The sequence below is a fragment of the Python bivittatus genome, unplaced genomic scaffold (assembly GCF_059951505.1).
Source record: "Python bivittatus isolate LINGU-HERP-01145 unplaced genomic scaffold, Pbiv_v1 ctg000320_np1212, whole genome shotgun sequence".
In the NCBI taxonomy this organism is placed as follows: Eukaryota; Metazoa; Chordata; class Lepidosauria; order Squamata; family Pythonidae; genus Python; species Python bivittatus.
The window spans coordinates 10,113,408-10,137,052 of record NW_028277052.1 but is presented as its reverse complement, the minus strand read 5'-3'; the positions used below and the strand labels follow the sequence as shown (position 1 = coordinate 10,137,052).

At 39.3% G+C, this 23,645-nt stretch overlaps 1 protein-coding gene across 1 annotated transcript in view; it reads left to right on the top strand.

Annotated features, from left to right (window-relative positions):
- The window catches only part of DCPS (decapping enzyme, scavenger), a 42,632-nt gene that overhangs the window by 8,143 nt on the left and 10,844 nt on the right, over window positions 1-23,645 (top strand). The window contains exons 3-4 of the mRNA XM_007420049.4: window positions 16,293-16,438; window positions 20,331-20,444. Of these exons, the coding sequence (XP_007420111.1) occupies window positions 16,293-16,438; window positions 20,331-20,444 (260 nt within the window). The remainder of the gene's footprint in view (window positions 1-16,292; window positions 16,439-20,330; window positions 20,445-23,645) is intronic.

The following is a 23,645-nucleotide window of genomic DNA, read 5'->3' as shown; positions in this document are numbered from 1 at the left end:
AAGGGCAGGAAAAATTTGTAGCTAAGGCCTATTTATTTATTTGGTTCTTGAGGGCTGCTAGAAATATCACTGGAGAAGCTGGAGCTTTGGTCCCCTTTTAATATGTTTTAAAAGGTTGTGTTTTGCCTAGTGTGGTCTTGACAACATAACTCTTTACTCTCATTTCTATTGCATTTTTAAAACGAAGTTAATAAAATGCACTGCTGCTGAAATTTTGCTGTGAGTGTTGACAATATACTCCTGAGTCTTTGCGGGGGGGTGGTGCCAGAAAAAGTCTGGGTGTTCTGAATTGCCCCAAGAAAGTGATCTTGGTGGCTTTCGTCAAGTGAACAACCCTTCGCCAATTCTTCCAGAGTAAGTCACATCTTTTAGGATTTATGTAAGGTTATGTAAGGCTACTAAGCAGTAATACTCAAAGAAGTAGGAACTGTTGAGCTGTTAGTATATGTGGGCATGGCTAATTCTTTTTTAGTGCCGCGAACATGGCTGTCCTTGTGGTATTCCAATTTGTCCAAATATTTGATTGTACAAAGGCCTTTTGAACAGATGAAGTTGCTCTACGTACAGAGTCATGTGTGTATATATTATTGTTGTATTATTGGCCTTAGCAATGGAATAAGGACCAGACAGCCACCCACGGAAGTGCTAGTGTCTAATCTGCAAGCTGTACTTTGTGAATTAGTTGTGGGCGAGTTCCTGCCATTTGCAGATGTCCTTGGTACCTGATTCCAAAGCTGTTGCTCTGACACAGCTGTGTGATCTCAAAAGCCTTTCTTTTTATGTTTTTTTCCCTTCCTTTCTCTCTTTCTTTGAAAAAGCAAAACAAAAACAGAAAACGGGTGACTTATGGGATGGCCTGTAATCTCTGGCTTTTGACACTAAAAACCTCTTATTAAAATTTCAGGAAGGGAAGTTTGTAAGCATTGTAAATAATGAAATATACTGCTGAGCTTCTAGCCAGTTTGAAAAGAATGGGGCTCGTTCTAAAGGTCACATTCTTTAGGGGGGAAAATGAAAGAGAGAGTTCACTTGCCAGAAAAGGAAGGGTCTTTGAGATGCCAGTTGTCCAACTCTTGGTAGAGCCTCCAAAGTGGCAGTTGTTTCCTCTCCCCTTAACGCTGGCAGATTCCTCCTTTTGATTCTCCCCAAAGTATTTATAGAGTTTTCTTAGCTTTGGATAGCAACGTCGTTTAACCCCCCTGTACACAGTGGGAGAATAAAGGGGGAAAGATCTTTTTGAAGCCTGGTAAATGTCTATAGAGCCAGTCTCTCAGCACTTGCAGATGATTTGCTTGATGCTGGCCTTTTTCAAAGCGTAAGAAGTTAGACCGTGACGACACACGAGCCAAGACTGGGAATTGTCAGTTCTGTGTGCAGCTGCCCCAGGTAGTACCTGACGGGACAGTGGGGTTTTGAGCAATGTATTGGGGAGTGAAATATTCTCTGGCTCTACCCCCCACTGACCCCCCAGCTAGCCATTGGTTCTCTCTTAGACCAGAAATCTCCACAGTCGTCTTATTTATGTATTTTTCAGCTCTGATTCTGGGCCTCGGTTCTGCCTATGGCAGAAGGCTCACACAAAGAATAATTGCTGCCACCTCAAAAATTCAACAAGTTAGATTAGGCCAAGCGTCGCTTTCTGACTTCTGTAAAACTTTCCAGGCCAATTTTGCTTACTAGCCTGAGAAAGAAAGATGCACATAAAGAATAACTGTTTGCGTTCTCCTGGCTTCCCTCCATCCCTGCATCCAACTAGCCTATAAATTATTGTTCGACTAGAGAAACTGTCCAATAAATAACACCACTATTTGTTTAAAAGCTTGTGCAGTGTTAATATTTGCTTTAAAATCCGGTATTGATTTTGCACAGGGTCAGTGGGTTCAAATCAATACGTATGGATCTGTGGAGGCAAACATCCTTATTCTCTCAACCCATTTGGAAAATTGGTATAAATTAAGTTCTCTGAAACTGACAACCAGGAGCTGTTGCTTCCCTAAAGGGGTTTCTTGCTGCACTTGAATAGCCTCCAACAACATTCATATTCGGGAGGAAATATGGGACAGATTTGGAAGCTCCAAATGTTGCCGGAATCCAAGCTGGAGGCCTGTGGCTTTCCTGATTATTCGGTGAGCAAAATCTACTGCCAGTTGCAGACTGATGTACATCCAAACACCTTGGCGCTTTATGATCCATTTGTAAATGTCGGTTCTGTTAAGCAAAATGGTTCTTCATAATATTTAAATTGTGGTAGCATTTTGGCTAAAATCTAGTTTCATTCAGGAAGCTTTCCTTGTTATGACAGCCTAGCTTGCTTGCTTGCTTATTTATTTATTTATTTATTTATACGGTAGATATAATTTCCAGGAAGAAGTAATGCTAATTCAGGTTAGTTACAGAACAGGACTGCATTATTCAGGATAAATTCTGGGTGGTTAATGCTCTGCAAAGATCGGGCACAGGTGTGTGTTAGAATCCCAATACAATGGGATTATATAAGCAGCTGTTGATAGACGTATACAATTTTAATATGCAGTTTTGCCTTTAAAAGACTCTGGCATGGGGAAAAGCCAAAACCTTTTGAGGCAGCATCTAAGAAAAACATGCCAGCCTGCTTGATCTGGTTTCTTCATACCTACACCCAATGAACAATGAAAAATAGTATGGCCAGCAGATTTAATCAGTCTGGTTCAGCCTCAGGTAATAACTCCAAATCTGTGCACCATGAGAAAATTGCTAGCAGGCTGCTACAATAAATTGAACAATCAAAGTCTCTTACAATCCCATATCCCTGGAGAAGGTGGTCCACTACATCACACATCATTCACTGTTCTGGCCTCACTACATTCCAATTGGTCTCCAGTGATAGGGAAGAGGACTTCTCATGCATCTCCATATCGGGTGGGATTGGTCCCACCCAAAGTAATCATGTAGCAGAATGGTTTACTCTCTGAGCAGCTTTCTACTTCTTTCTCTGTACAAGTCAGCTTGCCATTTGTGTGTGTGTGTGTGTGCATTCATTCATTCATTCATTCATTCATTCATTCATTCATTCATTCATTTTGTATGGCCACCCATACAAATGACTCTGGGCAGCAAAGAACAATATTCAAATAAATTAAACACAATTCCAACTACAAATACAAAAATTCAAATACACAGCAGCCAAGTTCTTCTAGTTTTGTCATCTAGAAGACATGTCCCAAACTCAGTGTGGGCTTAAGGTCAATATGAAGGGGTCATCTTAGATGTAGACAATTCTTGCCCTTTTGTTTATGATAAAACTAAAATGGAAGGAATGTTCCTTGAGTTTTAATTCAGAAAATAAGTCTGCCTCCAGTAAAATTATGAGTAGTTCTACTTTAAGGCATGTATGGGGTAGTGAGTATAGGAAGGTGGTAGTCTTGGAGATTTTGGTATAATTCAACCATTTTTGGTTGATTGCCAAAGCAATGCTTTTGGCAGTAGATTCTGAAACACTAAGAGTCAACCGCCATTGCCAGCTGGAAAGATCAGACGTGGTAAGACAAGCCTTTTTGGAAGTTCAGGCATTATCTTTGGCTGGGTGTTGGGTAGGAACAGTTACATAAGTCATAAGTCAGATCCTTACAACAAAGGCCTAATCTTCCCTAAAGCTGTTATCCAGCAAATTTCCTCTCTTCGCCAACTGTTCTGTTTTTCTTTCACCTTCCCTGTTGCTATCCCTGCCAAAGAAACCTATGTTATTCAGTATAATTCAGGGTCCTTCAGCTAGAATTATGGTTTGCAACAAGTAGATCCACCATTTTTATAATGTAACAAGAGGATTTATCCTGGCAATGGTGAGCCAGAACAGAGTGCAGGATGTGACCATGTGGTATTTGTTCTCACACATCTCCAAAACTGCGCAGGGGACACACAAGACTGTATTTTTAACTTCAGAGGAAGATGTCTGGATCGCCCAAACTTCAGGGTGTCATGTTCTTTGTCTAATAAGCCAGATTGCTGTAATCAGGGCTATATATGCTAAGTACAGTTTGAAAGTTTTGCTAAAGTTCTCTAGGCTAAATCAAATTCTGCAACTTCACCTGCTGATTTTGGAGATCTATGCATGTGTTGCAAATTAAGGAAATGGGCCTGTTTTTCTTCTATTTTGCATAATTAATCCTGCTTCTGATAATCACGTGTGGACATCAAGAGCTATAGTAGATCATATCCACTCACCCAACTTTATTTTGATTTTTGATGGTTTTGCCAAGAATCTTTACATAAGGCCTCCATAAGGATTGAATGTTTGTTTTAAAATTAGCTAAATATTAGGGAAATGTTCTAAGTGTATGAAATTCCAGTGACAATACAGTATAGAGTAGTCACTCAAACAACCCTGTAGGATCTTATTTATACTGCTTAAAAGCTAATATTTGCAATTTAGCCCTAGACATGGTCACGCAAATGCCTTCATCATCTATTTGCCATCAGCTGCTGTACAGTTGCAGCCTAAAATACTGTTCTCCATTTACATTATCACAGGCATAAAGTTTATATGAGACGTATTTCTGTAAGCTCAGAGAAACATAATGCTGTATTACTGACCATTGTTATCAGCACTTTCAACTTAATGTCAGGTTAGTATGTATAGGGATTTAGCCTTCCTTGGCCTGCCTTGCCAGCCATCAGGTCTCTCTCTATAATTTCCAAAAAATGCAGGCAGGAGTATTGTCCATAGCAAAACTAAATCACTTTGTGAGTTTCCTTCTCTGTGCTGAAGACTGCAAATGATTTTGAAGAAAGAAGATGAATTAAGCTTTTTGCATGTCTTCTAGGTAGAAGAGAAAGATATAATTAACAGCAACCACAACATGTTGATCACCCTAGGCTGCTTGCCATTAAACCTGTTTTCTCAATTTAAGAGGATATAACCCTGTATCTTATCACTGTGCCATCACCACCCCACCTTTGGGCTGGAAATACATGTAAGCCAGGGTAGACGAGCTGGTCTCCCCAGATATGTGGGACTCCAACTGCCATCATGCCCAGTTTATAGGGCCACTGGCTGGCATGATGGCAGTTGTAACTCCACACAGCTGGAAGTTGATTGGGATAGAAGAGTTAGATAAAAGTTTGTGGATGTTTTGTCCAAAGCCTTACTTAGCCATGAAATTCATTGGATAATCCTGTGTCTATTCCTATTTCCTTGTCTAATTTTCTTCACAGGTTGATTTTGATGAATACTAATGTGTTGATGGTATCAGTGATGGCATGTTTGCATTCCCTGTAGACAAAATGAGCTCTGAACCATTCCAGAATCAAAGTAGGCTCTATATTCTTTGTCATGCACAGAATCAGGACAAAACTCTATATTCAGTTGTTGATGATTGATCTGTTCCTAACTTTATATATAATTAATGAATGGATTTAAGCTGTCAAAGAGTCAGAATGGCTCAAGTCTGTTTTGTTAGCATCATGGAAACCCATCCACCTACAATCATTATCCTAACAAAATCCCTGACTGCCGACATGGAGTATAAATCAGGCATCAATTGAAAACTCGACATATCTCCAGGCTTGGTTCCTAAATGACCAGTCACGGAGAACCAGGTTGCCTAGCTATTTTTCTTAAATATTCATGCTCTCCAGAAATATATAAGCAGTAATTCAAATATGGTGATACATGGTGATTTATTTTAAATTATTAAATTGTTTAAAAAAAACAACAAGCCTATGTATAGCCATATAAGGCAGTCTTCCTGGTACCTATCTGATACATTGGGCTTCAGCTTTCATAATCTTAGCCTGGAAATACCAGTGTGCCAAAAGTCTTGGCCATGATTAGCAAGGTCTGTCTTTTCTGTAATTGGTCTGTCTGTGGTTAGATTTGGCTGACTGTGTGGCTCACAAGCGACATTCCTGTCTGAACACGGGCTCTGTTAAAACATCTTCCCTTTCCCCCTTGCCTTCTACTCACTGAGTCATGCTTGTAAACTAGTGATCTTGGGGCATTTTTGGGTTCCTGATGATAACTCTTAGAAAAACCACACTCTAACAAACAAACCTGCCTGCCTTTTGCTGCATGTGATACTCCCATACCGTTGTGCACTATTCCTGTTCCAGTTCACTCCCTGGTGCTCTCTGAGATAAATATACATCAAGCAACCTGGATCTGTAACCCCTACTGCCCAAAAATGGCAGTCTCTATAATGCCAATTTTTCTTTGGGAAATAAACAGTTGAGCAAAGGAGTTATAGAAGCAAACTCACCATAGCAGCTGTTGGGGTAGTTATCTATCTCCATGAGGCCTATCTACCTCTTCAGTGTATAGGTAGTCCTCATTTAGCGACTGTCTTGTTTAGCGACTGTTTGCAATTACAACGGTGCCAGATAGTGCAGACAGGAAGCATGACCAGATGAATTAATTCTACTTTATTGTAAAAATTACATTAACTGAATCTTGCAAGTTTGAAAGTACATTTGTCCCCCTCGCCTTTATAGTCCAAGAAACTAAGGAGGGGCCCCCTTCTGAGACATTTGCTATGCCCACATTCCTGCTGCAGACTCGGATGCCTCTTGTCCGACCATTCCCCTGGCTCTTCCCCTTGTCTCCAAAGGTCATTCCCACATACCATTATAGATGGTGAAGCATAAGTAACTTTGCAACCAATCCTTGCATTTACAAACTTTGCAGGTCTAAAGCAAAGGAAAGCTGATGTAAGATTGTAAACACCATTGCAGTTTCACTTAGCAACTGCTTCACTTAACGATTGAGTTGCTGGTCCCAATTGTGGTTGCTAAATGAGGACTACCTGTATTCGAACTGAGCCTTCTACCATCAAGACTGGAGAGAGATAATAGTTTTCCAGAAAGTTAAAAGTAATGCACTAGATAATGCCCTTTGGAACATCATCCCCCCGAGATGAGATTGGCCCTGACCTTGTTGGCCTTCTGGAAGAGCCTGAAGACATGGCTTTGTCATTTGGCCTTGGGATCCAGTGACATTGGTGGAGAGCCTGTTAAGTGCTTATACTTTTAGGAAAATGGTACTTTCCCACTGATTATGTTTTTATGTTTTTAACTGGCTTATTGTTTTTAATGTTTTTAATGATTTTTGCAGTGTTTTTTTTATTGATTTTGCATTGTTTTCTGTAGTTTTAACTTTGGAAGCCACACAGAGTCACGGTAGTGAGATGGGTGGCTATATAAATTTAATAAATACATAAATAAAATAATCAAATAATCAAAGCAGATGGGGAAAGAGAAGAACCAGATCCAAAATTTCAACTTTGAAATGGATTTATCCACTGCACTGAACCATAATGCAGTATGTTTGGGGTTGAAATAGTAGGTTATGCCTACCTTTTCTGCCTTTTTGATCTGTAAATTATAGTTTATGGCTTAGCATAAAGAATGAACTTGGCCAGTTGTGTATTTGTCAACCAACTATGACACAATGCCATGTATAGGCTCAGTCACTGTCTCAGACTAATCTGCTACAGAGTTTTATGTCTCATTTTGAACTGTACACATCCTCCTTTACTTCTGCCATCATCTTTGCTCATAATCTTGCCAATGGAAGATTTTGATGTTCTCTAGCAGGGCTGAACTACCTAAAATCCCTAGCCTGCAGAGTGTGCCAGATAGGAACAGCTGTAATAGAAATAAAATTTAATGTAGAGTTGCTGGTAATAAAGAGACTCCAACATCTGATTCTTTCCTGAATCCCCTGTAATGGCTAGCAAAATTCATGGCTTGACATACTCCCCAAAATTATAGTATTATTTACTTATCTTGGTGTGTGGCTTAGTATTCTGTGAACCAGGTCATGATTCTTAGTCTATAAACTATGGTTAAAACAAGCCAAGGCTAATTACAGTATGAGTCTCTAGTTGATAATATCCTTGGGCTATGAGTTAGCATGAGCCTAAAGGGCAATTCTTGAACTAAAAGGATCTAAGATAGCAGCCATATGGGGACTGTCTACCACAAAGGTGGTGTTTGTACCACATGCTTAACTGTGTGCATGAGGGATCAGTCAGCATATTATGTGAACACCCCAATCCAATCAGGATGGAGGTTAGGTGAGGCTAGTTTTAACTGCCCTGAAGGAGTTTTAGGAGATCTCCTTGAGATCCCTGTATCATGTGAACATAACACACATGGAGAGGTCCCCTCTTTTTCAGCTGCCAACCCTGAGACAAGTGCCTACAGCAGCCTGCCTCTCTTCAATCACCCCATATTTATGGTTGCTCCAGCCCCAATAGGGTCTGTCCAGGCATCCTTGATCAGCTGCCTCATCAGAATAAACAAGTGGAATGTCTGACCAGATTAATCATCCAAGCCCAGCCATTAGCTGAGTTTCAACAACACACTTAACTGGGTCAGATAAAAAAACTAGGGGCTGCATATTCACAATGTACTGAACTGACTATTGTTAAACTAGGTTGAGTTTTGCATGTCTTAATGTGTTCTGTGAACCTATTCCATTATTTAATGTATGGTTCATCATCTTGTGCCAACCCAGAATGTAGATTAATTCAGGGATTGGTTAAGTGTGCTGTGTGAATCCAGCTAAAAGTCTGAAAACTCAAGTTTTTTAAAAAAGGTAACACAGGAAGAAAAAATGCTACCTCGAGTTTGCTAACTGCAGCTTCTTGCTGAGCATGTCATGGTAACATGGCCAGTGAAATTTGCTAGATTTGTGGGAGGGAAATGGGTGGATTGATTGGGAAGACACATTGGGAAGCCATCTTGCTTTCCTTCCATCATCTAACCACCTTCCCTTAAAGCAAGAGCAGCGACTTTCCCAGTATGTGGGAGACTTATTTCTATCCTCCTAATTTTTCCAATAGTTGTAATGATTCTCCCCCACTGCTCCATTCTTGGACTTGGAATATTTAGCAAGAACTGTTTTGCAGTTAGCAAGAGTCCACTTCATCTAAAAGGATCTTTGACTAAAGGCTGGGAGACTCTCTTTTTTGCACATATGGATGGTGGGAACTGGACCAAACTGTCTTTGTGATTTATGGTATTTTATTCTACCAGAGTTTTCCTGTGAATTTTATTAAATTAGGTTTTGGCACAATATTAAAAAGCATTGCCCTTTCAGGCTAGCTTAGAGCTGGGGTGGGTGGTAACCATGAAATTCTGGTTTTGATATAAATTATTATTTATGCTGACAAGCCATTATGGATATACTTCTATATGTTATCATCACATTGGGCTCCTCCAGATTTTTTTTTCTTGTTGTAGTTCTAATTTTTTCCTGGTCTTGGTTATATTGTCCAAGGAGACAAGAGGAGGATGGATGACAAACACCATATAGGGTTTAGAGCAGCCTTTTTCAATCTAATGTCCTCTCAATGTGTTGGACTACAACTAACATTATCCTCAACCCATCCAGAAGACATCCAATTGGAAAAGCCTTAGAGACGAGTATTTGATATGAGGAACTGAGATTTGGGAGAAACAGGGGAAATAGGGGTAGAATCACATGGGATCTAGGAAAAAGATATATGCCTATAATCCATTAATTCCAGAATGGAACCATTTCTTACCAAAGTCAGTTGAATTTTAGCAAGAAATAAATGAGTAGCAAGCAGTTCCATCTGGAACAAAGACACAAGTGAGCTTGGAAGAGAGAGAGGAAAAAAAGTTATTGAAAAGAATACTGCGTTCCTATGTTCTTTGTTCTTTGCTTCCTTCCTTCCCTCCAAAAGCTGTTCTTTCAGGCTTCAAAAAAGGTTGTCAGCTGATGCATAATTTCATGCTATTGAATTGAAAACAATATCTGGTATTATATGGGTCTTCTTGCAATACATGGATCTCATTGAAAGACCCTGATTGCAAGACCCTTCTTGCAATCTCATGCCTGACACATCTTCTGTGTGGTGCCACCTAAGTAAATTGCAGGACAGGTACAGAGGGGAAGTGAGCTTGATGGAGATATGCAAGTAACCCTTGCCAAGGTGACAAGGGGTAACACTTTTTTTAAGTTCTGAGCATTCAGATAATGTTTGGAAGTGGCTTAGGAGGTTGTCTCCCTGATTTACTGGAATATAAGGAGGGGAGGAGGTCCAGCACAATCAGACTTGCAAGTTTCTGTTATAGCCAGTCTCAGTAAAAGTAATTTTAGCTTTCCTGTGGAGCTGATTTCCTGGTCTGGTCTACCTAGTGGGTCTGATATCAGGTGAGCAAAAATGTGGTTAGGGAATAATAAGACTAGGGGAAGAGGGAATACAAGAGATGAACTGTACATCTGATCATCATCTCAGAGGGACACTTGCAACAATTATGTCCATTGGTGCCCCTGTTGCAAAATAGTGGTGAATATGAATGAATATGCAAGCTGAATGCTTGGAAAGAATCACTGTGAGTTTTATTTTTATTGCTTTTAGTATGCAGAAAGAGGAGGAAAAACTAAAAAGATTTTTAAAAAACCCACTAGCCAACAAAGCAAAAACATAATTCAGATTTTAAAAAACTCAACTTTTAAGCACAGTCTTGCATCATGACTATATAGAATAATATTCATCAATCTTTCCATTATGTTGATAGAGAGCTAGTTCATAAGTAGAGAATAAACTTGTGTCATCAGTCCAGGACTGTGAGTCTGGAATGGCACCATGTTTCTGTCCTAACAAGATAATCTTCTTTGCTATACCATATGCTCGATAAATCTAAAATTCTCCACTTATGGATCAGTTCCAAGTTTTTTGTATATAATTCAAGATCATATTGACTTCTTTGAACATTACAATAATGGTAGAAGCCCATATCATATATGGATATGTTCATCAGTTTACTCTTCCAGGATAACATGTAGCCTATTCTGAACGTTCTTGAGGTGTCCAATAAACATGAAAAAAATCTTACGTCAAATTATCTTATATCATAAGAAACATACTCAAATGTTCTTTAAAACATTAATCATTGATTTGCTGATACGGGATAATCCAAGTCTTTATTCTTAAATTCATTCAAATAATATCACTATCTGCCTTAGTGGTGTACAGTATTTTAAAAAGTACTGGAGATTTGGAATCATCAAAAACACCTTTCAGTGCTTATAATAATAAAGATGTTCGAGATAACTAATGCATCTGGACTAAATTATGAAATCAAAAGGTGCTTTAATTGAATGTTTTAATTAAATTCCTTAGTTTTAGACAATACACATTTCTTTGATCATACTATGAATGGTTTGAAAATGTGATTGACAGTAACCTCATCCAAAATATTAATAGTCCTGTAACCAATGAACTTAAAAAACAAACAAACACTGCAATTTTGAACTGGGATTATCCCAGCATGTAAATTTTATAAGAGTCAAAAGCTGTTTAGAAATGTTCCATTTCTTTTTCCTTTCCAGAATGAATAGACACGTTCCTGGGTTTATTTTAAAAATGAATCAGAGGACTTGTTGTTTATATATAGTTTTATAGCTTCCCCCTGGGTCTTGTACTATAAATGTAATCTCCAGGCTGCTGTTTTCTCTCTTGGAGCCCTCATCATTTGTGGACAATAATGGATCATCAGCTTTAAAGAGCTTAAAAATGATCTCCTTTCTACTCCCTTCCTGTTTCCTTGTTGGATTAATGTTTTAGTTCTTGAGGTCAGAACAATCAGACTCCGAGAGGAAAAGCCTACATCCCCTGTCTATGGGCAGTACGTGCCAAGAATTTTAATTTTAAGTTAAATAGATCCTACTGTAAACTCATTACAAATAATTTCTGTGTTCTGGGGACCTCCATTGATTTGCAGTAGCAGCAGCTCCTCTGATTCCCGCTAGGTTACCTTCATCTCGCAGAACTCCAGCGAAGGGCCTTGTGCTTTTGGTAACAAATTACTCCAGAGTGGCAGTGAATAGGACCACAGGTGTGTCATGAGCACAGTGCACAAGTGAGGCATTCAGAATCACTCAGAATCATTATGTGTGCATGTTTATGTGTATACATACATATATACACACACACATACACACTCATTGCATTGGATTCTTCCACAACATTTCAAAATAAATTCTTTTATAAGTATGGCAGATGCATGTCTGCTTTGTTGAATCAAGGTGAAAACGCTGGAGAAGCGTAAAGAAAAAGTTTGCTGCCGAGAAGATTTGTGGTCTCAGCTGGCATGTCCTCCCTTCTTCTTGAATTAGGGGTGACTTCTGAACCAATGGTCTTTGAGGAATCAGATGTACTGTCTTACCATGGAACTTGATGCCAAAGGATTAATGGCTTATATGCCCGCAGAGGTGAATGATGTCCTAAACCTTAGCTGATTATTATCTGTGGGGGATGATGAATTATGCTTGAACTACAGAAAAAATAATTTGATACAAGTACTGATAGCACAGGAACCTAGACTCAGCAGCAATCAGTTGCCTTATATTTGCACGTGTATTACATTACATTTTTATATGTAATTGTTTTTATGTATTTATTCTTTTTAATTGTTGTACACCGCCCAGAGTCACCTTGTGCGAGATGGGCGGCTATATAAATATGATAAATAAATGAATAAAATTATATATGTTACACACCATTTATATAGACAAAGGGAAAGAGGGAGGAGTTTGATAGTGAAGATATCAAATGGTCCCATATGCTGGCTGGGGAATTCTGAGAGTTGAAGTCCACAAGTCTTAAAGTTGCCAAGGTTGAGAAACCCTGATACAGACCTTTGGTACAGGGATATGGGAAAAGGCTTGAAAAGATCTCTTGGGTAGACAGTAAATCATCTGGTTCAAAACTGTACATGTAATGCTAAGCTAAGTTATGTTCTAGCTATGGTTTGTTGAACAAGCCATAGTATCTAGATTCATACCACTAATTCATAAATTATAGTAGCTGGGTTCCTACCCAACATATTGAGCCAGGCAGTTGTTGCTTATTCAGCAAAACTGGCTAAACAAATCATGGGTTAGCAAATGTACAGATCCAACTTAAAGGGAGGAGAAATGGTCTTCTGGTGCCTATTAGATAGGTGGAAGTTTGCTGAATGTTTCCAGGTACCCCTTCAAGTGCTATGCTCTGTTTCCCATGATGGCAAAGCAGATTCCTCCAGAGAAGTCCAGGGATATAATGACTATATATAATGGTATTACTACTTCTACCATTGTGATTAGCTGTAGCCTTCCTTGTAGCATTTTGGAAACTCAGATTGGCTGAGTTCACATGATATACCAAACCATAATGTGGTTTGTGTGGTTCTGGCTTGGTGTGTGGTGTAAAACCAGCCAATGTGGTTTTTTAAACCATGGTTTATGTTTGGTGTATTTTATGAAGCAAGCCAGCTTTGGTTGGCAGTATAAACCATGGTTAGCCATGTCTTTGCACATTGTGTAAGCACAGTTGTAGTATATCAAGGAACAGCTTGGCTTCCTCACATCCATTTTTTTCACAGTCAGCAGAACTTTGGTCTTAGATGTGCCGTTGTGGTTTCAGTCTCCATTGGATTCTAATAGCATGCAGCTGTGGAAGTTAAGACATCCAGTGATTTATGCAGGGATTGACTTGAGTAAGCCTGGTAGTTTGTGAGCTGGGAATATTAGCTGTTTTTCATTAAGCACAAGGCAACCTTCTGAAGTCCATTAAATGAAAGAGCAAGCTATTTTGGGGGGAGAATGTTAGGGTAAATTGCAGGGAAGAGATAGGTGGCAAATCTTAATTGCATCCAGAAGTAAATGAACATTATAAAAGCTATATATTGTATGTGAAGTTGAGAGGGAGAAAGAGTAAGTGACTAAGTCTATGCAGGATCCTGAGTATTGCCATTTTGTTGTCACAGGCTCATAATCCTAGCCTTCATTGATGAAGGGCAAAATCTTAAAATGTGAAAGCATTGCAATGTTTGTTAAAGATTTCACCACTGAAGAATTTGAGCATGGAAGACTCCCTGGGAACCTCATGTTTATGATCTTTAGTTCTTTCCCGGAAAGAGAGAATAGAAATGGGATGAAGTGAAAAATAAGGTTAAAAGCCCTCATCTCTATTTGCTGGGTCTCTTTTACATGAAGCGTTCTGCATATTTGGGGTTCCTGACATGCTAAGTCAGGCCCTTCTGGAAGTTTGCCATTTTCAGTTTGGACAGCTGAAGGGATGCATTTCTGCATTGGAGTAGAAGTCACTAAAGGTAGTTGTGGTTTGCTCAACCTTCTGGGGTGAAGCTCAATTAAGTTCATACAACATGCTAAGCCAGAAGTGAACATGGTATTGTATGGCTTAATGCAATGTGTGTACCCAGCCAGTGTGTTTCTCTTTCCAGTGTTCCTGCTATTTATGTGCACATAAAAGTAGGTATAGGCCTGTGTGTGTGTGTTACTGTAGCAATCACCAAAGGATGTGCAAGAATGATTTTTCACTTAACTTTGAGTAGGAGATTTGGCAGCTAAGCTAGGGTAATAGAGCAAGGAGAAACAAAGGATAAGGGCAGAAAATAAAGTAAAAGTAAAAATGTGATCCCCCTGCCACATATATACATACGTGTGTGTGTGTGTATGTGTGTGTGTGTATGTGTGTGTATGTATGTATGTGTGTGTATGTATGTGTGTGTATGTATGTATGTATGTATGTGTATGTATGTATGTATGTATGTATGTATGTGTGTGTATGTATGTATGTATGTATGTGTATGTATATATATATATATATATATCAGGAGATTAAAAAAAAACATGCTGTGGTTAGGTGACAGCAATAATCCATCTGGTAGCCAGTTTCAAATAAAATGTGTTAACTGATTGTGCAGCATTAAGCTCAAATAAGGTCCCTGTTTGGCACCAAAGGCTGAAGAAAGAAGTTAATTTTCAAATGTTTCTTTGCCATCTGAGAAAGGCCAGAGCATTCTTGCACGAAATGCCAGAACTAGACACCTTTCCCCCACAGGTTTTGAATGAAAAACCCAACCTTATTCCTTTGCTTTCTTCTGCACTGTGTCTCTTGAGAGGGGATCAAAATGTTTACATGCTACAATGCACATTTGGTTTGTTGGGGGAAATGCCCTTAACTGATAAGTGGCTTTAACTAGCCAATGATGCTCAATTTCATTTGATACTTGACCCTAAACTTAGGGGAAAAAAAATCTTGGTCATTACAAAAGTAAGAGTGGAAGCTTCTTAGAAAATTAGAAAGTAATAAGATTAGACCAACCGTGGATTCATTTGGGAGTGATTGGATAATACAGGCAAATCTGTGTTTCTTTTCTTGACAGAAGAATTGATTTAATGTGTGTACCATCCATCTGTGAAATCCATCAAGGGGTCACCATGAACTATCTTATTTTAAGTGTGCTTTGCAATATGGCAACAATTTCCTCTTCCCTGGCGTAAGGAGAGTACCAAGCCAGTCTGCTGCTGTAGTTAAATCTCCTTTCCATTACAACAGGCAGTTTGCTTCTGCAGGGCTGGTCTTGGGCCTCCACCAGCAAAACTTGGCCACAGGAACCAAGTCCAGCAGAAACAAAACAAATGATGAAGAATTTGTAAATCCAGCCTGGACACCTGCTACATATATAGATCTCCAACTTCTCTGGTGCCGTTAGGGACTTTATTTGGCATCCTATGGGTAGATCTTTTTTAAAAAATCTGACTCATACTTGAGAGCTTAGTCCTTGGAAGACGTTTGTAATTCTAGAACTTGTTCTATTTTGTTAATTGCCCCTGAAAAATAAATAGTTAAATATGGTAATGGGGTTGTTCCCTTCCCACCCACATTTTTCTTAGGACCATTTGCAAAAATTCTTTTGAATGGCTAGTATTCTTTGGATGGAGAAAAGTTTCTTTTGGATATCATGTTTTTACAGTCAATTGCTGGTTTTGCACCTGCTTTCCCACCAGACTTACAGCCCCCATTGCTCCCACTGCTGACTTTTATGCTTGTATTTGTGCTTCCCTAATTACTGTTTAACATGTACACGTATATGTGCATACACACAGAGAGAGAGAGAGACATGCACACTCCCCTGGAAGAAACTGATTGCCTTGGACTTTCCATGGCTGTGGCTGTCATTTCTCTGCTGTGCTGTTGACCAAAGATGCTGAGATATTATCTTGTTATTCCACCCAAAAGACTTTTTTTGTGGGGAGGGCAGGATGCATTGTTTTCTTGCTTTTTACTGCTCGTTGCGTGACCTGCTTAATAATTTGTTGTGCCCTTTGTGAGCATGAAACCGGATGAGAAGCAAGTTTAGATAGTATCCACTTGATATGTGCAGTGATCCTTCTGTGAATACCCTCTGAGCAGTTCCTGGAAATCATCAAAAGACAGAGAAGGTTTAGGTTTAGACTCCCATTTGCTCTGATAATGGTGTTCTGTTTACAATTCCAGAGATAAAAACTACTGTGGTGTACCCAGCAACCGAAAAACATCTTCAAAAATACTTGTGCCAGGCAGTGTATCTCATCCAGGAGACTGGGGAGGATTATAAGAACATCACTCTGCCTTTCATCGAATCACAGAGTTTCAGCATTCAGGTATGGAATGTTATTCCTTGTTATGAATATGTCTCCAGAAAGAACATGGCTTAGGCCCAAATAGGTAATACTGGCATACCCAAGATCTTGGGGTATGCTCAAGATTCTTCCCTACTCAGAGTTGCTCCCAGGACCTAAGGCTGTCTAATCTGGGCTGCAGAAATCCAGACAACTGCTAAATGGTAAAAAAGAGAAACAGTTTTCTGTATTTCTTTGCTGCCAGCTAGTCATTGTTCAGATTTTGGCAGCCCAGATCTGTTAACTCCACCTGTACTCCAGGACACTATCAAAAACATTTATTTAATAAGAGAATTGGGTAACTGTTGTTCAGGAATCAGAAACTGGAATTCCAGCCTGGGAGGGGGGCGGCAAACTTCTTTGAACTGCACAGCTTTTTGAATATAAAGGGGACCTTAGCTGATTGTAGCAGATAGCCTTTTTCTCTTCTGACATTGTCTTTTCAGAAAAGCTTTGCGCTTCAGACTTTCAGAGGAATAATTGTTAGTGCCAAACAAGATTTAGCAAGCTGTTTTGGCTTTTCTGTTGTTACCGTAGGATGTAATTTCATTCTGCTTCTCGGAGAGCTTGGCTTTTTTCCCAGGACGTCACCTCTGTGGCCTCCCTCCTAGCTATGACATCACTGGCAGATACTGAATGAGAAATAGTTGGGTGAGGGTTTTTCATATTTATTCTGACAATGCCATGCTCCTTTTCCAGCTCAAAAAACACATTTCCGTTTCTGGAACAGTTGTGTATGAGATGAGGCCCTCAAGCTGTGTGCTGCCCTCAAAAGCTCAGGGGTGGCCCCTAAAGCCACTCTAGAAGGTGTCATGGACTTGTAATATTTAATGCAATACAAGAGGACAATATTAAAATTACACTGGGAGTAACATTAGTTATTTTTTAAAATTTCCTTTAAATTAAAGTTAAGTTTTGTCCTGGCTCGGCCTATTCCTTTGTCTTGGCTCATTATGTATTTTGTAAGGTGTGGCCCCGGCATGCCACTCAAAAACAGACTGAAAGTTGGGGGAGTATAAGAGGGACCAAGGAGGAAGCAGTTACTGCGGGGGGAAGGAAGAGTAACAAGGGCTGACATTGAGCAGTAACACATATTTACAGAGCAATATTACAGAAGCAGCACTGTTTTGTTTAATCGAATTTACTCCCAGATAAGAAGAAACAGGACTGCAATGCCGGAGTTTATTTTATTTGGAGAAGGACTAAGGACCTTGACAAAAAGACATTGCCTTTGGTGGTTTATGGAGAGAGCTGGGATTTAGTCCTCTAGGACAATGGAGATAGGACTCACCCTTCTTCTCCTAAATTCTGACCCCAAGATCATCTGGCTTCTTCACTAGAGATGTGTGTGGGAAATCTGCTTGTTGCCCTGATCTTTAATACACGTGTTCAACTAGAGAGTAATGATTTTTAGTGTGTACGAACCTGGGCAAGTCATTATTACCAAGGCTTCACATGGGGGCAGTATAATGGTCGGTTGGCCTTTTCTTATCCTTGCAAGTGGTTTGGTGTCTTTTTTTTACTTTAAAAATACATAAACATTTGAGTTGTACAGGAATGAAAGATGATTCTCCTGGCTGATTGCACAAAGCGAGAGATCGTTGTTTTGGAAATACCACAGGACACTTGACATTATGTTTAATTAATTAGCTAATACTGGGGCAAGAGTTTTTGATGAAGGGCTTCACATTTTAGGTGGCATGGTAATTGATGGGGGCTCAATTTGTTTAGCAAGTGCTACACAAAAATAACGATTTCTAGTTAATGTTATGTTGTGCTTGGCAATTGCTGCTACGTTTCTCTCACTTCCCGCTAACATTGTCTAACTCAGCCCTGCAGGTTTCTTTCATAACCTATTTCAGAAGAACCCTGCCACCTGCTGCTTTTTCAGACACAAACAATTATTGGTTGTTTGATACAAGAGATCTAGGCCTGTCACCTTCACTATATGCTTCTTGTATGGAGATCCTGTACTTTTCCTTCAAATAAGATGCAGTCATTTATCACTGGGGAAAACATTCTGCTTTCTCTCAACTATCTACACCTTTAGGTTGTCTACTCCCTTGGGCTGTAGAATTAGAGCAAACAATTCTGTTTCCTTTAGTCAATTTCTGATTATCATGACATGCAATGGCCACTACCATTATCTGGGATGCAGAAATCCAGATTACCAGCAGATGGCAGCAGAGTGATTTGGAAATCTGTTGGTCATCCAGATTTTTGGAGCCTAGATAATGGTAGCTCTAGAGTGACTGCTTAAGAAGCTTAAATATCCAGTGTTTCTGGTTGAACTACTTTGAGTTTGTTTGAAATCATGATTAATGGTTTGTATATAACTTGAAGTAAGGCAGATGAGATGAATAGAAAAAGTGCATTTTCTGTTGGATCACCATCTGAATTCTTTTTTTTTAAGCTGCACAGAATTCTTTTTTAGGCAATCCTCTCCTTGGAAAAAAAATAGAATTTCATTTCATTTGATGTGTGAGAATCGAGCAGAACAGCAAGGCTTTAGCAGAGGTTCACAGAGTGCAGCCCTATTTGGTCTTTTTGTACAGTCAAATGTGTCATTTTGATATGTTTGTAATTATTTACAGCTGCAAAAGTCTGGCCTTTTTCTTTTTCTTGTATCTGGCAGCAGGATTTGCTTTGCAAGCTCCAAACTTGCCTTGATTTCTTCTTTGTTTAACAATAAAATGAAATAAAACAAAATACTGCCTCCAGCAAAAATAGTCCCTAGGCGTGATACAGCCCAACTGACATTTGATTTTGATAAAGGGCATTTGTTGGGCAAAGCACATCCGTCTACTCAAACACTGGACCTTGTGTCCTCTTTAAAATACTTCCATCCTATATTTTAAGTCATGAGACTGGAATAGCTTTTCAGTGTGTTCCACGTGGGCAGACACATGCAGAAATATCTTGCACACCCTGGCGTTCAGTTGCAAGTCTTGTTCAGTGGAAGAACAACGGTGACCAAAATGGTGGTTTCAGATGATCAAGTACAGCAGCTTCTGGGAAACTAAATTTCTAAACTCTTCCTTCCAAGGGCTCCTCACATCAGAAGGTGCCCTTCAGGAGGCCCGAATCGTGCTGAGCGTCAGCAGATCACAACCTTTTATTATTTATTTATTTATTTTACAGTGCTCATAAGCTAATCCATTTGAAGCTGACTAAAGAAAGTCCCATTGTTTTGAAAAGGTATACCTGGTAGTGCATGACTCAACCTGGCATTAAGTTGGTGGTTGCTGACCTAAAGTCTCCCCAATTGGTGCTGTTGCCTTGCTATACTGAATTCTGTATAGATATTAGCAAAGAATAAGGGGGCGTTGCATGCTTAAAGAGCTTTGTAATCTGTAGTATTTCATACGTTATTTCTTTTCTTTCCCCTTCTCCCCAAACTATATTTAAGCAGTTTTTCTTCATTGCAGTCAAAACCCATTCTAGTTTTTATGGCGGAGAGGGAGTTGTGCAATTGTTTTTTTGGAAGTGTTGCCATTTTATTTAAAAATGGTCTAAGCGTTTATTAAATTGAGTATTTTGCTTTCAGAAGTGGCAGGATATGTTCCATTTTGGAGGGAAAAAAAGCGCATCTTTTAAATCATCTGTCTGGGAATGCAGTGAGGATGAAGATGAAAATAATTCCATTGCCTCTTCAAGATTGACCTCAGCCCTGACACACAATATTTGATTGTTTTCAGGTCAATGAACTGTAGCTTGCATTAGTTAGGAAATCATTTTGTTCTTTGGGGAATCTAAGTGACATTTTATATTTCAGAACCGAAAATGAAATTTCTGTGAGCAAAGAACAAAAGAAGATAACAGCCTGGGTTGGAGATATGCACTGGATGATATTAATCTAATTTATCTGTTCTAGTGGGTCTACAACATCCTGGAGAAGAAGGCTGAGGTTGATCGAATTATCTATGAAAATCCAGATCCCATCAATGGTTTTGTTCTCCTTCCAGACTTTAAATGGAATCAAAAACAGGTCAGGTAAAAATATTCTTTGAAGGAGGAGTTGCTGTTTTACAAGTAAGACAGACTCTTAGATAATTTGGTTGCTTTTTCTGTTACAGGCAGACCTCAGAAAATGTTCAACCCTCTCACATCCTTTTTTGTTGCTTGATAAAATGAAAGTCACCTTGGTTGGGTTACACGTTGTACAACACCACAATTTCTTTTAACATGGTTTGTTGAAGAAGCCACAATGGGTTTAGAACAATGTGTGAAACCGGTTACAGGCAGTCCCCGGGTTAAGAACAAGTTCTGTTCCTAAGCCTGTCTTTAACTCAAATTTGTAGGTAAGTCACAACTTGTACTTACAAACGGGCTGCTTATTACTAAAAAGGGCAGATGGCGTTCTCCTTCCTCGAGCCAACTAACCGCTGAAGCCACACAATGTTTTCATGAACTGCTGAAAACTGCTAAAAAGAGGCTGTATATTAAAAACGCATGGCTTCAGCGGTTCATGAAAACATTGCACGGCTTCAGTGGTTTGTCGGATTGAAGAAGGAGAACACCGTCCACCTTTTTTAGTAACAGGCGGCCTGTTCATAAGAATGAGTTGTCCGTAAGTCGGACGTTCTTAACCCGGGGACCACCTGTACTTTCTCCATATCCTGTCTACAAAAGCCTCTGGGGGACGAAGCAGTGCTGATGTGCCTGAAGAGTCACTGAAATGGTTCTAAGCATACAGTAATGCCAACCCGTGGTACAGCACACAAGATTTTGACATTTCTAGGTTAATAAATGTAACTAACATGAGATAAAACTGGAGAGTTGTTGGAATGCCTTGAAAGAAGTTATCAGCCCTGCTTTAAGCACCTTATGGCGAAAACCAAGACAGTGACTAAAATTAGAAACTAGAAATTCTTAGTACTCTGTAAGGAATGTAACATTTCGTTTTTACTCATCTTGCACCAACCTCTCTTGGTGATTAGGTTAGTAAAATCCTTTTCATTTGACCTTCAAGCTGCCCTTTTTAATTCACCGAATAAATACCTTGTTCCCCTAGCAACTGGACCCCTTGCTTTAAGATTTGATACAAAAGAGCAGGTGCCTGAAAAATGTTTGCATGTTCAGAAATTTGAACCAGCCATTTTAAAAAGTCATTTATAAAAATAGTTCATCGTAACCGAGCTTTGCGTTTTACATTTCTTTGACAGTGAAGTTAACAAAGATCTTTGACAGACTATATATGACCTTGACAGTCATAAACTTTTAGAACTGTGACTTTTTCTTGCTGTTGAAAAAAAAAACCTCCAACTTTTTATGTTGCTCCCCAAATACAGTCCCTTTGGGGTATTGGGGCTATTTCTCTACACTTATTTATTTATTAAATATATATACTGTCCAGGAACTCTGATTATTCCATACGTGGGTTTACTATTATAATATGTTTTTTACCTCCTTGTGTTGTGTTCACCCTTTTGTGAACTCTGGCTAATGGCTTATTGTGTGGTGTTAACCCAGTCATCTGTGGCTTATTCAAACCTTGGTTAAACAAACCATGGTTTATGTGTCACCTCCTGAATTGAAAGAGCGATGGTATATTTTAATCATAGATGTTCTTGGTTGTCGCTCTGTATTTTTTAATCTAATTTCAATAAATACCAGCTGTGCGTTTTTTATGTGTGTTACTTTCGGAAGGCATTTTCTGGTTTGTGACGTCATGATGAGATTTCAGCTCATCTATATTTTGAATATGCATTAACTTTATGCCTTTGATAGAGCTTCCTTTTCTGAACAGGACAGACATCTGAAAATCTAGCTCGGCAGTCTAAAGATAAAAGTTCCTCTTCAAATTTCCCATTGTCGAGATCCGATTTCAAAATCAGTGCAATGAAATGGATTTATTTGTTGGCCAGAGGGGGCGCTATTCCTGGTGTGTGAGTCCAATGAACACACACGGGTTGGAGCGAAAGAAATCTTTTTATTGAAGTACTTCAGCCAAAAGGACTCCTGCCTCTAAAGGAGCAAGAGCTCCGCGCCTCGAGCAGCAAAGCCTTTTATTTACCGTTAAAAGTAACAAAATTACAAACTTTCTGTCAGTCACAACACCGCGCCATTGCAATAACCACCTGTTACGTAACAACCCCTCATTATTTCCTTATCAAGGTCTCCACCCTAGGGCATGGAATCACCTCACTAGGGGAGGGAAACTTACTATTATAACTATCTGAGGGTCAGGAAAGTTCAGCTAGTCTCACCTACACGCATGTGCCCTTGAGACAATCCCTTTCTACCTCCCTCAAACCGGTGGTATCTGGTTTTTCCCGCCTAATTTGAGGTACTTTCAACACACTTCCAATTTACCTCACAGTAGTCACACCCACACATTCCATCCTTTCCTGAATCCTTGCCATCACTCTCTGTGTACCAAATCGCCATAGGCACACAAAATTGCATGAAATAATTGGGTTTTTCCACCATGGTCTGCTGATCTTACAATTAATTCTTTGTTTCAATGTTTTCTTGCTGGATCACGTCAGCACAGCCTCTCCATAGCTGTTGGCAGAAGATAATGGACACTGCAAGGGGAACAGGGAGTCAACTCAAATTCTAAAGTTACGAGGCACCAAAACCTTACTCTAGCAAACTGAATACAATGGGGTTGTGTTCTCAATTACAAACCAAGATCCACACAAAGTGCCCCAAAGAATAGTAATCTTTTCTGTTCCAGAACCAACAAGGCGGCCCCTGTGTTCTCATGGTTTCCTGGATTGTGGTCATGGGGTTAAAAAATGACCGTCTGTGAGACAGCAAATCAGTTTAAATTTGGTGCATCCAAGTTAACAGGAACACGAGGGAGACTTGTGATCTTTAAAAACAACAACCTGTTTTAAAAATAGACTCATTTAATGAAGACTTAGATGAACCATTGCACCTTTCACTGTCTCTTAGGTTTGGTGATGTTACTATTATAATGTGCATTTTAATTTGATTGGTTAGCTTCCTTGCAGACTTCACAGTAGATATAAACATTTCAGATACAATTCAGTGACCCCCTTCAGAAACTGATATACTAAGGTACAGTTTGGGTAATATGCGTATCTGTTTACATTTGTCACTGAATTTATTTCCAGCATTTTAACTTTATTTGTGTCTTATTTTAATTGTATCTTTATTGCTTCTTTACGCTTACGCATACCACTTCTTGCAAGTTAGGACTTCTATCTAGTAATTCGTA